This window comes from Octodon degus, unplaced genomic scaffold (assembly GCF_000260255.1).
Source record: "Octodon degus isolate 3935 unplaced genomic scaffold, OctDeg1.0 scaffold00008, whole genome shotgun sequence".
NCBI lineage: Eukaryota > Metazoa > Chordata > Mammalia > Rodentia > Octodontidae > Octodon > Octodon degus.
The window spans coordinates 27,950,010-27,966,407 of NW_004524584.1; the positions used below are offsets into that span (position 1 = coordinate 27,950,010).

At 44.6% G+C, this 16,398-nt stretch overlaps 1 protein-coding gene across 1 annotated transcript in view; it reads left to right on the top strand.

Moving 5' to 3' along the window:
* Window positions 1-16,398, top strand: part of March6 (membrane associated ring-CH-type finger 6) — a 92,811-nt gene extending 76,413 nt beyond the window's left edge. Inside the window, exons 22-27 of the mRNA XM_023704756.1 lie at window positions 2,190-2,371; window positions 3,589-3,723; window positions 7,002-7,091; window positions 9,322-9,454; window positions 10,602-10,737; window positions 13,717-16,398. Of these exons, the coding sequence (XP_023560524.1) occupies window positions 2,190-2,371; window positions 3,589-3,723; window positions 7,002-7,091; window positions 9,322-9,454; window positions 10,602-10,737; window positions 13,717-13,807 (767 nt within the window). The 3' untranslated portion in view covers window positions 13,808-16,398. The remainder of the gene's footprint in view (window positions 1-2,189; window positions 2,372-3,588; window positions 3,724-7,001; window positions 7,092-9,321; window positions 9,455-10,601; window positions 10,738-13,716) is intronic.

The window sequence follows — 16,398 nt, forward strand, 5'->3', positions numbered from 1 at the left end:
TTTATTTCTTTTGCAGTGCTAGAGATCAAACCCAGGTCCTTGTCCCTGCCTGGCAAGCACTCTCCCAATCACTACATTTCCAGCCTTGTTTTTGACTTTAAAAGTTACTTTCAGTTGGGCAGAGAGGTGTATGCCTGTAATCCTGGCTTCTTAGGCTAAAGCAGGAGGATCACAAGTTCAAGGCAACTTAGCAAGATTCTGTCTTAAAAAAGACTGGAAAGGTAGTGGTAGAGCAGTTATCTACCATGCCCAATTCCCACAACCACAAAGGAAAAATAATTATTTTCACACTCAGTTTTATGAGCTTGCAAGAAATCTGTAGTCATCAAAAGGCATTGTGTTTGTTTGTTTTTGTTTTCATTTTATAACAGAAGGAAAGGTTTATTTAGTGTTGTAACTCAAAACTGAGGCAGGCTCGTAAAGAAAAGAAGCGCTTTATTTTAGCTGGTACTCAGCAGTGACCACCCTGCAAGACTCCGAGGTGTGCGCTGGGAGGATGAGGGGAGTGGGTATTTAAGCTGATAAACCACAAAGGAGGGACGTCAAGGGCCTGCAGTTGAAAAATTAACCTGTTTCTAATGAATAATAACAGATACAGTGGTGGGTACACTTGTAGCTGGGAACGAGGGCAAGAACAGGACATTGGGCTGGAACTAGATTCGAGTGTGCATGGAGGACAGCGTGAGAAAGGCCCAACTGCAGGTTCTCAAGTAGAGAGCGGGGCACAGTGGAAAGTTACAGGGTTTAGAAGGGCGCATACAGAGCAGGATGGTGGCGCATATGTCGGGTTATAACATTTAGCTTACAGTTAGTGCAGGTTTCAGTCCCTTCTCAGCTGGCTCCAAGGCAGAGTGGCACATGGCAGATGGCAGCAGTTCATGGCAGCAGAGCAGCAAAAAAGGAAGAGCGAATGGGAGGAGTAGTGGCAGCAAAGCATTGAAGTTTGTAAGGCCTGACAATGAAGCTAGTTGAGTTTGATTTGGAGGTCGTGTGGCTCTGTGGTTAAGGGTGTGGCCTGTTACACAGACATGCCTTCAAATTCAGCTGATTTCTGGCCTGTATTTGGTTCTGTTACTGATCCCAGTCATTCCTCCCTGCCTGCCTGCCTTTCTTTTTATTTTAATTGTCTTTTTGAGACAGGCCTTCACTATGCAATTCAGGCTGGCCTTAAACTCCCTTTGTAACCCAGGGTGGCCTTGAATTTGGTACAGTCCCCCTGTCTCAAACCTCCCGGGTGCTAGGATTACAGGTGTGTGCTGCCATATCCGTCCAAGCCAAATTTCTTAGTCTTTAAAATGGAGAATGTGTCTACATGGGGAGATGGTACTTTGGAGGATTATCAGATAGTGTATGGAAAGTAGTACAGTCACCAGCTTTTTGTAGGTATTTAAAAATGCCACCACCAGGTTGGGAAGGCAATTTGTAGAGGAAAAAATATACTACAAGTTAGACTTGTTCTTTCTAACTTTATTGAGAAGTATTCTGATAAAGAATTTAATCAATTGGGGTCCTGGGAGATGGTTCAGTGGAATAAGTGCGCCCCTGGCAAGCTCAAGGGCCTGAGTTCAATCCCCGGTTCTGGGGGAAAAAAAAATTATTTATATAAATGATCATACCTGAGATTATGTGGATATACTGTGAAGTTTATTTCTAATGTTTCTTAGGCAGTTCTTAATCTGTGTCATACATTCTAGTACATTTAGATGTTCTTAATTTTCCCAGTTCTTCAGGCATTCTTTGATTATTGTGATTTAAAATATACCCATTCTGTTAAAATAAGCTTTAGTTTTTTGTATTAATGATTGAGCCACTTGGAAAAATTATATTCTTTGCAATCTTCCTAAACCGGGAGAAGGGTTAACAGCACAAATAGTAGAAAAGACATTTCCTGCCGTGATCCCATTATGTGCGTAATTATTTCAGCTGATGATCAAAACAGTGCAAGCACCAATCCCTTCAAGCCTTGGCAGGCTGGAAAGAATAAGTACTTGTGACTCATCAGAGCGCACATCTCCAAAGGGTTTTCCTGAGCACGTCCTGTGTAAAGTTGTATACATGAATGAAATCATTGTACTTTCTAATAAGAGTATGGTTTTCAGTTGTTTGGGTACCGTGAGATTGCTCTTAGGACATCAGGGTTCCAGTTCTTTTTGGCTAGCTGGACAGCTCATCAACCTTTCCATTTGCAGTATTTGCTGGCCGTTGGCTCATGTCATTCTGGACGGGCACTGCCAAGATCCACGAGCTCTACACAGCTGCTTGTGGTCTCTATGTGTGCTGGCTCACCATCCGGGCTGTGACGGTGCTGGTGGCCTGGATGCCTCAGGGGCGCAGAGTGATCTTCCAGAAAGTGAGAGAGTGGGCTCTCATGGTAGGTGCTGACCTGATTGGAGTAGTGAATGTTCTTCCAATCATTCCCTCCTTTAACTTCGTTTTCACTTCTGTTTTGTTACCCTGTTATGCCAGTAGTTTCCAAAGAGTGTTGAGGTCACTTTTTATGCCTTTCCATTTGTATAATCACCTCTAACTTTTATGTCTGAATTTATATTTTGAGTTCAATTGAAGTTTATCCAGTGAATACTAAAATAGAATGAAAAGTATAAAATCGGCCCCTTTTTTTGTATTTCGTACAGGGTCTGTAGGGTCTCACTACACAGATCAGACTCATAGTGATCCTCCTGTTTTAAGCCTCCCAAGTGCTGGGATTACAGGCTTGTACCACCACGCCCAGTCTCAGTTAGCATCTCAGTGCGCCCCAGGGGCAGGCCTAACGGAGCAGGCCTGGGCCCAAACCCTAGCCCCTATGTCTGCCTAAGCGGTACTTTAATCAGCTGAGCTTTCTAGCCAGCCTTTAAAATCTGCCTTTTAATATGTATAAGTTTTATGTTTTGGTTTTATTATACAGATCAAAGGGATAACATATGATCGTTTGATACATGTCTATAGTGTAATGGATGGTGCACTGGATGGTGAATTAATTACGGACTCTCGAGTCCACCCCATAACTGCGAGAGGCTTTGTGGGGACACCTAGACACAAACGTAACATTGCTTAATCTGAATTCTAGAGCTACAGTGTCTCATGTACTAGCCTCTGTTGTTAAATGGCCAGAATACTGAGTAAGCAGATACAGATTTCTGTCATTGTAGTAAGTTCTGTTGGACCAGTTTGTTTTAAAGGCAGCTGATTTGGTCTGGCTGATGGATTACCTTGAGGCTGTGCTGAGCCCTTTCCTTTCCCATGTACAGGTACAGGTCAGCCCTGGTGTCGGCCTCCCTATTACAAATAGGCACCGAATTCTGAGAGTGGAATCATGAGGAAAATACTGCTGCCTGGTTAGGATAGTAAAATGCACTCTCTGTAGTCTATTTTGAAGTAACAGTTCCTAGAAATTTCAGATTCTCAGTATAAAGCTCTACTAGTTATGTAGTCAAGAAATTTTATTTAAGCATGTAATACGAAAAGGTGTAATGTAGTAAAATCAGCGCTGCTAGGCGTCAGGTCCAAGGAAAAGGTAAGCGCAGAAAGAGTGAGGGTGCGCTGGGGTCAGGACAGCGTCTGTGGTGAGTGTTCTCCATGTCCCCACAGGTCGTGAAGACCGTGGTCGTGGCGGTGCTGCTGGCTGGGGCTGTCCCGCTTCTTCTGGGGCTCTTGTTCGAGTTGGTCATTGTCGCCCCCCTGCGAGTTCCTTTGGATCAGACGCCTCTTTTCTATCCATGGCAGGTAAATGCCTCTCGCTCGTACTCCTTTGTTAAGTATTTAGGCTCAAAACAAGTCCTTACTATTTGAAAGAATTTTAGTAGTTGATTTAGAAAGACTCCTTAATTTTGTTCTGTTTCGGAAAGACTTGTAAACTTGTTTAAGCAATACCCTTCTTAGGTAACTAAGCACATCTTAGGGCTTCCAGTAAGTTTTGTATTACAGGGTAGTCAGATAGCATTAGGAACTTTAGAAACTTTTAAAAAATAAAAACACTAGTTAACATAGAGGGATTAACAGAATTAGATATTTATTTATTTTATAGTAGTGGGATTGAACCCAGAGCCTTGTATATACTATGCAAGTGCTTTACTGCTAAGGTACAGTCAGCCTTTCTTTTTTTATTTTTATTTTTCAATTTGAGACAGGGTCTCACTAAATTGCCTGGCCTGGCTTTTTTTTTAAAATTTTTTTTATTAACAGAATTAGAAAACCATTACTTTGTAACACTTCAAAAATAATTATAGCAAAGATTGTCCATGGATTTGAACCTATAAGGTGAAAGGTTGACGGGTTTTCAGTTACTCTTGCTATTTAACAAGTTACCCACTTCATGGCTTAAAATAGCGATCTTGTCCCCAAAGTCTGTGGGTCATAAATTAAGAGGGTTTGTTAGTTTGTCTCTGGTCTATATCTGGAGCCTTCCCTGGGAAGTTCTGTGCCTGGCAGTGATTTACCAGCTGTGTCTGGAGTCATCGGAGTTGGCCTCCTTTCATGAGAGGTGATGCCCATGGCATGGTACCCACCGAAGGCCTCTTTCTTCACAGCTTCTGGAACCTCTAGTGGTCGGGCAGTTTGAGGAGATGAGCGTCCCTACAAAAGCTAGACCAGGCATCGCCATTCTCACCTCACCTCAGGAGCACGCAGCATCACATTGTCCTCTGTCTTGCTGGATAAAAGCAAGTAACAGAATGGCCCAGGTTCCAGGGAAAGGAATCTGTAGTCCCTGCTGCCTAACTGGAGAAGAATTTCATGTATTTTGACACTAGTACAAAAGAGAAGTGGTTATTTGCCTAGTGGCACAATGCTACTTTACCAAGTAATATCGCTTTCATAGGGAATCATGACATCATAGTCATCAACCATAATACCCTAGATGAGGTGAAAATTTGGTGCACCTCCTTAGGTTAGGCATGCCGAGTAGTACTGCCAGAGGGCAGAAGTGTGCCGAGGAGCTGTCCTCCTCCCAGCAGCCAGGTCAGGGAGTCCTGCCGGGTACAAGTGTTTCACAGACCCACAGTGTCATAGAAGGCTGCTTTATATTAGAGGAAGATAAAACAGGACAAGAACAATACCAACCTCTGTAATCATGTCTGGACAGGCAGAACGTGAGCTTTAACTAAACTCCCTTTCCCTAACATGATTAGCTGCTGCTTCATTATCATGAGGGTTATTTTCTGTTTGTTTTATCACATAATCAGCTATGGGTTATTCTGCTAATAGAGCCTGGCTTAAAACAAAGTCCTCCTTCCTTATGTTCTGTCTCCCTCTCCCGTCCCCTGGCCTCTCCCCTCCTCCCGTGCCTTCTCTTCCCTCCCTCCTCCCTTCTCCCCCTCCTCTTTTTCCGTCCCCTCCCCCACCCTCTCCCAACAGGGTCTCTCTGTATAGTTCAAACTGGCCTTGAGTTCACTTTGTAGTCTCGGCTTGTCTCCTTTGAAGGTCTGAAGAAGCAAAAAACTGATAGTCTCAGTAAGACCCTGAGCCCCTTTCAGGTTACAGAAGAAAAGGACAAATGCTTTGGCAAAGAACAGCTGAGTAGCCACAGAAAAATAGATTAGGCAGAGCAAGCAAAACATATGCCTTGATGGTAGTAGAGCAACGTGAAGAGCTTCGAGCTGCTAGAAGAATGCACTTGGGCAGCTGTGTCCAGTAAGTGTGCATGCTCTCACACACAGCGGAACGCATTGTGGAGTAGCGTAGCGTGGACTCCAAGAAGCAGTGGGTGAATAAAGGCAAGAACACCTGCCACTGAGGCTCAGGTTGGAGGCCTGGAGGCCGGTGCAGAACACAGCAAAACTGAAGGAGAAAAAATTGAGGGGAAGCGAAGTATCTTAGAGAAGTATCTTGCTTGTTGGGGTAAAGATACATCTAGGAATCCCAATCTACCAATAACAGGTGTTGGAAGAGAAAAGTAAGAAGGCGTATTGAGACAAAACCAGGGGAAATCTTAGCTGGATTAAAGATAGATCTTGGGGCCCGGGAGATGGCTCAGTAGAATAAGTGCTTGCCTAGCAAGCGCAAGGGTCTGAGTTCAATCCCCGGTTCCGCAAAAAAAAAAAAGAAAAAGAAAAAAATAGATCTTACTGTGTAGGTTGAAAAAGTTTGCCAGATTTGATGAGAGAGAAACTGAAAAGAAAGCGACCTGTGGGTTAGCTCAGTTGTTTAAGCACCTGCTCAGGCAAACCCAATCAGGCGCAGGGGACCCTGGTTCGATCACCAGCTCCACATGCCTTACCAGACCCGCCCTTAAGGCAGCCTGAGCCAGCCAAAAAAAACAAAACAAAACAAAACAAAACAAAAGAAGATATAACCTTGAAGTCATCAGCACACACAGAGCACTTTATAAGCTGATCAATTCTTTAGAAATACTGTATGTACTAAAGTTGACACATGCAACATAGATCAGCTTATAAAGTGCTCTGTGTATGCTGATGACTTCAAGGTTATAAGCAGGAAAGTCTCTAACTGGGTCTGACTTATATTTAGAGTTGAGCTGGTGGAGGTGGACTGCAGATGTCACTGGGAGCTGGTGTAGAGAGGCTGGCCAGCCAGGGGCAAGGCCACCAGGAAGAGCTGGAGATGTGGGGGACTGGGAGTGGACAGCACTGGGGCTGTGGGAACTGCTTGGCAGGAGAACGGCACAAGTGCTTCCATTCTGGGCTCCCTGCGAGACAGCTGTCTCAGGCAACTCCTTGATCCACAGTCGTCTTCTCACAGAAAGCAGCTCAGTCAGAACCAATAAAGCGGCCCAAGAACAGTTTGATGAGTTAAAATCAGGGTGTTTATTTTGCTTATTGAGATTTTCATCAATGATGTAGACTTCTAAAAGATAAAGGAATGATTTTTGATAAGAATATAAAACTTTTTGGAAAAAGAAATTCCCAAACTTTCCAGTATATATCAGTCTTCTCTAAAGCCATCCCAAAGAATTTCTGTTTCGATGAGAAATAATGAAAATTTTATAGCCCCTCTGCTAGGTTTATTGTTTAAAAAACACAAAATTATTTTTTTTATTACCCTAGGACTGGGCACTTGGAGTCCTGCATGCCAAAATTATTGCAGCTATTACATTGATGGGTCCTCAGTGGTGGCTGAAAACTGTAATCGAACAGGTAAGCAAGTAAGCTTTCAGAGAAAGTTATATCAGAATCGGGCAGTGATAGTGTTTCACTGCTGTCGTAAAAACCTTAGTTTTCTCTGTATTCTGTTACGCCCGCGTACAGGTTGAACCCACGATCTCACATGTGCTCAGCAAGTGCTCTACCACTGAGCTGCTTCCCCAGCCCTTTAAAGGGTTTGTTTTTTTCCCAATTTGGAGATAGTATCTTGATGAATTGCCCGTGCTGGCTTTGAACTCAGTACTCCTGTCTCAGCCTCCCGTCTAGCTGGGACTGCAGAAGTGTGCTGCCTCCTAATAATGGATGCTTTTACTGTACAGCTTTGCTTTACCCCTGTAGGGGAGAGAAGAACATTTATGCCATGGGAATGAATAACTCTTGCAGAGGTGGTTTTGAATTGCACTTTTATGTAATGGTTTCAACAAAGAATGGGAAATCTTTAGAGATGTAACAAGCCAGTGGAAATAGATTTTGAGACTGTAGGAGCAGCATCTTGGGGAAAGGCAAATGAACAGCAGCAGACGCTAGCTAGGAAAGGCTATTAATGCAGCTTTTTGTGGCTGTCTCCGGGCCAATAAGGAGGACGTGCCCTTTAGTAATTAGCTCTTTGTCCTCCCTTGCAAGGGGAAGATAGTAGGCTGCCCTCTCCCTCTGAACCTTTGTCCTGCCATTAGGCAGGTGGAGGATGAACAGGGGCTTTCCTGCTTTCCAGTTGTCTTTAGCTCAAAGTCCTTATGCCAAGAAGACATCCAGGGGTGGAGTCTTCTGCACTCTAATCACCGGAGTTATTATCCACTCTAGGCCCAGTGGTGCCCACTTGTAATCCCATCGCTTCTTTGAAATTGTAGTATTGCAAGGTCAGGGCTGACTTGGGCTAGATCATGGCCAGCCTGGTTTACATGGTAGACCCTGTCTCATCCATTTTTAAGTCTCATCTGGAGGTTGACCAGTAGCTTAAAGTACCTAGAACCTTGTTCAAGTAGATGTAAAAACGGTGCTGCTTCTAGGGCAAGAGCTCAGATACAGTAGTGTGCACCCATGTTTCAGAGTCGGTAATACAAGGTATGCAGTACGCAGAAAAAAGACAAGGAACGAAGAATAAAAATGTCAGAGTTGTTTTAGGGAAAGTCTAGCTGTGTAGCAACTGACTGTTATGGTATTCGGAGACTATCAGATAATTTGGTCATTGTGGTGAAAAAAGTAGGTTGTACTTCTGTCCTTAGAGTAAAACTAGGTGGCGTCATGGTTCATTTTCGAATGTCTGTTTCAAGTAGCCAGCGTGAGAGTGTTGGTTGTCTAAAGAATGTATTCCGCTGCAGCTCCTAGCCTCTCTGCTCCGTGTCAGACAAGCAGAGCCCTGTGGGTCTGTGGTGCTAGGGGCTGCACTGCCTGTTGTGGGACAGGGAAGTTCTCTTAGTGCACGCAAGTGGTCAGCCCTGCGCCTGCGCCTGGAGCCCATGGCTCCGTGGCACCGTGGCTGCAGAGCCAGGAGTTCTGGAGGTGATGGGTGGCTTGGGTCCCGGCACATCGCAGCTGTGGGTGATTCTGGTGCTGAGGAGCTGGCGGGAAGGGAGAGAGCAGGACCCGCGTCCTCCCTCCCACGGGCCCTCTGCTCTAGCAGTCGTCCTGCTTGTAGGGTTCACCCACTGTGCTCCAGTACATTTGTATGTTTAGTAAATTTTCTGGATGACAGAAATATTTTAGCAATTACTTGGATTTTTTCAATATTCACTTTAGAATTCTTTCTTGGTAATTTTTAATTTTAATGCTTCCATGTAATTTTACTACATAAAATAACTTTTATCAACTCTTCATACACATGCTTCCTGTTTTCATGTCACATTCATGTAAAATAAGTGTAATTTTAAGCTGTAACACCATTCTTACAGAAGTGCTAACAATTCAAATTATGCAGTATTCAACTACTGAATGTTATCTGGCAGAGAGTGCAGGGAGGGTATACATTACAACTCTGGGTGAGTGCTGTCTCCTTTTGTCATGTGGGGTTAACTGGGAAGTGTTAATAAGAAATGCATTTCCTTTTAAATTTTTAGATCCAAGGCCTAAATGTGTAATCCAGAGTTTGCCTTAGGAAAAATAACGAGTTTTAGCCCTTTTGGGCCGACAGATTCCATTCCCTGTGGCCTGGCTTCAGCACAGAGCCCTCTGTCACCTGGAGGGTGTTTGTCTAGTGTCTCTTTTCTAATTGTTTTTTAATGTTTAGGTCTATGCAAATGGTATCCGGAACATCGACCTTCACTACATCATACGTAAACTGGCGGCCCCAGTGATCTCCGTGCTCCTGCTGTCCCTGTGTGTACCTTACGTCCTTGCTTCTGGTGTTGTTCCTCTACTAGGTGGGTCACGCTAGCCCGGGAGCCTCACTGCATACATGGTGTTACTGTCCTGTCTGTCACTTTGGCACAAAGGCCGTCGGGACTCCAGAACCTTTATCTGTGAATATGAAACAGCTGAGCATCGTGGCACATGACTGCACTCCCAGCACTGAGTAGTAGGATCATCATGAGTTCAAGGCTAGCCTGAACTGTGTAACATAGCAAGGCCCTGTCTAAAGAAAACCAGAAATAAAGAACGGTGATTTCTGATTTCATAGTTCTTTTTTTAGATTTTACTACTTAGGGTAAGAGTAGAAGAATCTTAATTTTCAGCTGTCTGTCTGTCTCTCTGTCTGTCTCTCTCTCTCTGTCTCTGTCTCTGTGTATGTGTGTGTGTGTGTGTGTGAGAGAGAGAGAGAGAGAGAGAGAGAGAGAGAGAGAGAGAGAGAGCTGATGCTGAGGTATTGACATTTATATTCTTCCCAAAATAAGCAGGACCAGATTTTCTTTGAGTTTTCTCACTAGAAGTTCTGTGATTTTTTTATATTTTAAAAATTAAGTAAGAATGTTGCTATATTTTATAAAGTATTCTTAGTATAAAAGAGAAACTAAAAGGGAGGTGCTAAGTTGTGACACTTAATATCTAGTTATAGTATTCATTGCTACTGAAGATTCCTTACAGGACTTTAAAACCAGTATATTTTCAAAATTACCTAAAAAAATCTTTCTGTTCTTGCTGGGTGTGATGGCATATGCCTGTAATTCCAGCACTTGGGTGAAGCAGAAGGATTGTCAAGAATTTGAAGCCAGCCTTGGCTATATAGAAAGATCCTGTCTCTTTTGGGTATTTACAAAGGGCAGAGATTGAGCCCACTGGCTGAAGGCTGAACATCCCAGTGGGGGAGCCTCATGTGGGTGCTGTCTTCATCCTGGCAGCACTTGGAAGGGATCCCATGACAAGACACGAAGCCAGGGAGAGGTGGGGGCAGGCTCGGCTCCTTCCCCCACTTGGACTTGAGTATGGACACCTTCCCAGTGAGGCTGCTATGACCTCATTCTTTCTGACAAGGCCCCACCTTCAAGCAGTCCACCACCTTTTAGAGCCACATACACCCCCGCAGCCAGACCTGGCAACAGAACACTTAAGGTTTCTTTTTTGGTTTTACAGGTGTAACTGCCGAAATGCAAAACTTAGTCCACCGGCGGATTTATCCATTTTTACTGATGGTTGTGGTATTGATGGGAATCCTGTCCTTCCAGGTCCGCCAGTTTAAGCGCCTTTATGAACATATTAAAAATGACAAGTAAGTGTAGAAGAGCCTCACTGGTTGAGCTGCTTTTATTGAGGTGTGGCCGTCCGTCACAGGTGGGCAGTGGCTCCTACTTGGATTGGTGCTGAGAGAGCTTAGCAGGCTCTGCTGACTGCTGGCTGTGAGATGTCGAGGGGAGTGGGCCCTGGGCTCTTGCGCAGCGAGGAGTGTGGCATTCCCATGCTTGTTGCTGGAGGAGACAGATTTGAGGAGGAGGAGTTATTAGTGTGTATTCTACATGGCTTCTCGGTCTGCACTTGTGTTTCGGATGGACAATGTACTCCATAGCTTCAGGTACAGCTAGCAGCCCCAGCATAAGCCTGGCTCACCCGGGGTGGCCATGTCACTCTGACACAGCACTGAGGCTCTGAGGGCCTGCAGAGGTGTCACGGGTCCTCTGTGCCACCTGGCCTGGGTGGGAAGAGTAGAGCCAAGGCGAACACCTTCCTGGATAACAGCTGAGGAACTTCAGTGTCCTGACAGAATGCTGTGTGCTGGGCACTGGCAATGGCCAGCAGAGAATGAAACTGTCTACTCAGTTCCAGGGCCATTGTGTCATTGTGGGCTGTGCCCCTTCACTCTGATGCCATTTCAGGAGAGTAAATCATGTAGCCACTTTATTTACTGTGGAGGTCCTGTGGACCAAGTCCAGGGCACACTGAGCTAATGCCACAGTCCAAGAAGCCTGTTTTTAAAAGAGAAATTAAGGGGGGCTGGGGAGATGGCTCAGTGGAATAAGCGTTTCCCTAGCAAGCTCAAGGGCCTGAGTTCAATCCCTGGTTCTGCCAAAAATAAATAAATACATAAATAAATGACTGATATAAAATATGCATATTAGAAAAAAAAATAAAAATAAAGAAATTAAGTGCCCAAAGCTTTTCCACGTGTTCTCCTGGTGCACAGGTATGCTGGGAGTAGGGAGAACCGTGGCTCTGAAGAGTGTGGGCCGTTTCCAGTGAGGACAGCGGGCTCATGTTGTGTGGCTTGTCTTCACTGAGGATGAGGAGGAGTGCATGTGGAGCTGCAAACAAGACTGGCTCCCCCGGAGTCCCTCTGCCTCTCTGCTCCACCCAGGCTCCCTTCTCGGCCTCCAGCACAGGTCCAGGCCCAGTGGCCTGTTGCAGTCCTTTCTCCTAAGCCCAGCACACTCTTTTTTTTTTTTTGGCGGAACCAGGGATTGAACTCAGGCCCTTGTGCTTGCCAGGGAAGCACTTATTCCACTGAGCCGTCTCCCCGGCCCCCCAGCACACTCTTCTTGGTAGGACTTGCCTGCTCTTGGGCTGCTTCGCAGCGTAGTGTTGATCCCTAGGTTTTGCTCTGGCCGGGAACAGGAAAAGGTAGGTGATCAGGAGGGTTAGGCTGGGGTTTACACTCTCACTTCTCTGTCACTGGATTACGTTTGGTTTTGGAGAGATTAATATTTTTGTTCTCTGTAAATTTTGTATGCCCTTGGGTTTTTTCCTTCCCACAGTGTGGCGCACATCCTTAGAACGTCTTACAGTGTCTGTTGTTGCTAATGTGCTGGGTTGCACCATGTGTATTGTGTCAGATATCATCACTGTTTGGAAACATTGTGAAATCCTGGGTTATACTGGTTTCTGAGGGAACACTGAGGCGAGGTCGATAACTTCAAGAAAAGAATTAGCGGGCCCAGGAGCTCTGTCACTGCTAGCAAAACGCATGATTCTTACAGCATTGAAGTTGTTCTGCCAAAGCTTCAGTGCCTAAATGATGCCTAAAGAGAATATGGCGCCTCCTCCCCTGCCTTACGGGCAGTGTATGACAGGCCCTCTCCTCTACCCCCAACCCCAATTTGGTCTAAGCAGTCTTCATTTTCCACAGTAGTAAGTTTTCTAGTTATGAAATACTGAAAAGGAAGTTCCCATTCAAAGGCAGTTCATTGGGCTGGTAAGATAGCTTAGCGGAGTAAGTGCCTACTTAGGCAAGTGCAGGGACCAAGTTGCGATCCCCAGCACCATATGCCATGCTGGCCCTGCCCTGGGCGTGTGGAGCTGGCCACCAAGCTTGGACGTGGTGGTGCACACCTGTAATCCCAGCTCTGTGAGTCCGAGCTGCGTAGTGAGACCCTGTACTAAATACATAGATTAAAAACAAAGGCAGTTTATCTTAAGATACTATAAATGATACTAATTTTTTGCCCATGTGAAATATGTAAGTTGCGCTATTAAAATAAAGAAAAAGAATCGGTGAAAAGAGAGTGAACTCACAGTGAAGTCATGGATCTAAAAGCACTTTACGCATAGTGATCCAGGAAGCAGCTGGTCAGAGGCGGCCAGATCGCTCCTGAGGCTGCCGCACCAGCGGAGAAGCTGGGTTTGGGAACTGGCAGCACCTGCGGGGGTGAGCAGCAGAGGTTGCCGTGCAGGACACTTAGGCACGGTCCTGGACTGGCCGTTTCCCTTTCTCACAGCAACCTTGTGCTGTGGCACTGCGCCCCTCAGTCACTGATGAGGAAATCAGCTCCTGGCCACGAGCAGCCTTCCCACCTGTTTCCTGCTGCCACTGTGTCACCTTCGGTGGCTACGTGCTGCCTGCACTGCTCTACAGATCTTGCTGCACCCTTGCCCAGCCTGACGTTCGTGTTTCTAGTCTCTTTGCTCAGATTGTGCCACAGAGCTGGGTTCTAAGCTGTGAACCCTACAGCTCCCTCCCCTGTGGTCATTTGCCGTGCCTCGTCTGTGCTCCAGGGCTCTGAGGTCGTGTGGCTGCCTGACCCACCGACGCAGTACGTGCCACGCTCGCTGCACAGCATCGGGCATCCAGCAGCCACCAGGCGCACTCTGCGTCTTCTGCGAACCCACTCACTTCCAGCGTCTGTTCCTCCTAGGCCCCTCATTCAGCTTCCTAATGACTGAGAGGTTTAGTAGGCGTATGATGATGTGGGTCACATGAAAAGTGACCCTGCTGCAGAACGTTGGGCAAGAGCGTGACCGCCCTGTGTTTCCCACCTAGGTACCTTGTGGGGCAGCGCCTGGTGAACTATGAGCGGAAGTCTGGCAAGCAGGGCACCTCTGCGCCCGCTCCACCGCCGTCCCAAGAGTGAAGTGCTTGCCCCAGCTCCTCGGCCCTGCCCTTGCCTTTACACGCCCTCTTTGTGGACTTCTCGCTTGGAGGGTCCCCGTGATCTCTCAGCGCTGTTTTTAAGTTAACCGTACTTGACTTGTACCCTCAGCATTCAGAGGGCAGCTCGTACAGCTCCGCTGCTCCACCCTGCATCTGCTGACATCACTGCTGTCTGAGTTCTGTATATGTGTACATAGAAGCTCCTTGATCCCCTAAAACCTTGGATTAAACAGAATGTGCATTGTACATCTTTAAACAAACAAATGTATATTAATTTATTAAATCTAGTTGTCACTTTATTTTGGACCTGCTGTGATCTCGACAGGAATCATGCCACAGAGCAGTAGCACAGGCGAGACTTCAGAGCTGCTGGGGAGCGCAGCTCATGGTGTTCCTAGCAGTTCCCACTCAGTAACTGTCTGTTCTGTCTGTCTGGGCTGTTCCACCTCACGGGCGCCAAGAGGAAGCAGAGAGAGCCGTCAGCAGTGAAGGGTCTGGTAAGAAAACATGAACTGTGTGCTTCACTGTTGTTTTTGGAAATTATTTTGTATAACACCAAAGCTGTTGTACATTTTCTACTGCCTGATTTTTTTCATGTGTCTGTGTTTGTAATATTGTATAGTATCTTGTGCTAGGTGAGATTATTTTTATTTTTGATAATTTAATATTCCTAGTGATCAGCATTGGGAGTTGGATTTTTGTGCTTGTTAGGGGCATGTTCATGCTGGGGAGAAAAAAAAAAAAAAAAAAAAAAAAGTGCAAATGAAGATTTTCATTCATGCTTATATCCCCCTTCCACACAACTCTTACTTTTTGGCTGAAAGTGTTGTGCAAGATCATAAATCTTAGGGAGTAACATCACCAGCGACACTGCATCTCCCTGGGGGTCAGATGCAGCCGAGGCGCTTGTCAAGCAGGTGCGGTTGTGGTCTTGGATTGCCAGCATTGCAGGATCCTGCGTAGAATGCCTGCTCCTGCTAGCCAGGTCATTGCTGGGAGAGGATCGGTGAGCGCATTTCTCCTCCATGTTCATCAGTAAGTCTCAATGTTTCCAGAGCTTTCTGTTTACAGAATAAAACTGCAAAGGAAGCTGCCTGAGCTGGCCTTTTCACATAGGAATGTATTTTATTACAAACATGCTATAGAACATCTCAGAGAACTGAACACTTACAAACTTGATTTTCCCTTATAACCAAAACGTTCAGTTCAAAGTTTGGACGAATAGAATGGTTGGTTATATGATCAAGTATTTAATACTAATGGTATATTGTAAGGGTAGTATTTACTTTTGAGTGACAGTTTAGAAATTCTCATAGAAATGGACAGTCATTAGAAACTATACAAATTTCCATACAGTATTAAAACCCATAGATTAAAGTCAGAATGTTTTAAAAATATGAATGTCAGCCAAACATAAGCTACCAAAATCAAGAGCAACATGTTCTGATAGTTTTTATTTCTCCGTAGTTTTTCCCTAATTGGTAAGGAAATACTTTAAAATTATTTTAAAATATCAGTATAAAATGCTTGCCATAGGGTTCAGTGTTGACACTCTCAGGCACTTTGTAGTAGCCCTTTCTCTTTTTTGCTATACCTATATTGAGAAATACAGTCCTACTGTAAAATATTTGTAGCATTTGAAAGCATAATGCCATCTGTCATGGTGTATGGCTACATAAGTTCTTTTTATGAGAAAAGTACAGAATTGGGCTTATAGGTTGATTGTATTAATTTAGGTTTCTATTAAATTTTCAGAAAATTTGTAGACATGATTTAAAGTCTTTAGAAATACGTTATTTTAACAGATCTAGGTGATACCACAAAAGCTTAAAATTTTTCAATCCTATGAAAATTTTAAATGAATTTTATGTGTTATTTAAAAATGTAAAAAATTGTGTATGTGTGCACACACGTGTGCGCATGGCCAAAACTTGCTCTTGTTTTATTTCACTGGCAGATAATTTTATATTGTCTTTCTGAAGACATCGCTCCCCTTCAGATAGATGTGCTTTGTCCTCTGTTTGCAGTGAGATAAATCCTAAGGAAAGGAGCCCTGGTGTATTTGCTTGGGTAGCCATCTGGGTTTCATTATTAATCAGTAGTTACTTTTTAAACCCGCAGTTCGTAAAGTATTAGTTTTGCTGCCCTTCACATAGTTTTGTTTTTTTAATTGTTGTATAGTTTTCCATTATTTTACATTGAGCTAAAAGTCTTCAAGGAAGATGACCTTGTTGCTTTATTTTTACTATTTATGTTGAAGACAAATCACCATTTGAGGTTGGTCTTTATATGGCCAGTTATCACGTGGTCATAGTTTGAGGTGTTCATTTGTTCATTATTAGCAAATTATGTTTGTTTCTGAACTGTGACGTGCTAATAGCTGAGATGAAACTGAAGAAGAACGCCAATGTGAAGTTTGTGTGTAGCTGGCCTGTAAGAAGCTCAATGTTTTTAGCCCACCCCTCTCTCCCTTGTCCTCTGGAGAAGCAAAGAAGATGAGACATCTTTATTCCAGATGTAAGCAAGCAGTTTTTATTTCGACATGTAATACAGCGGTTGTTACTGTGGAAA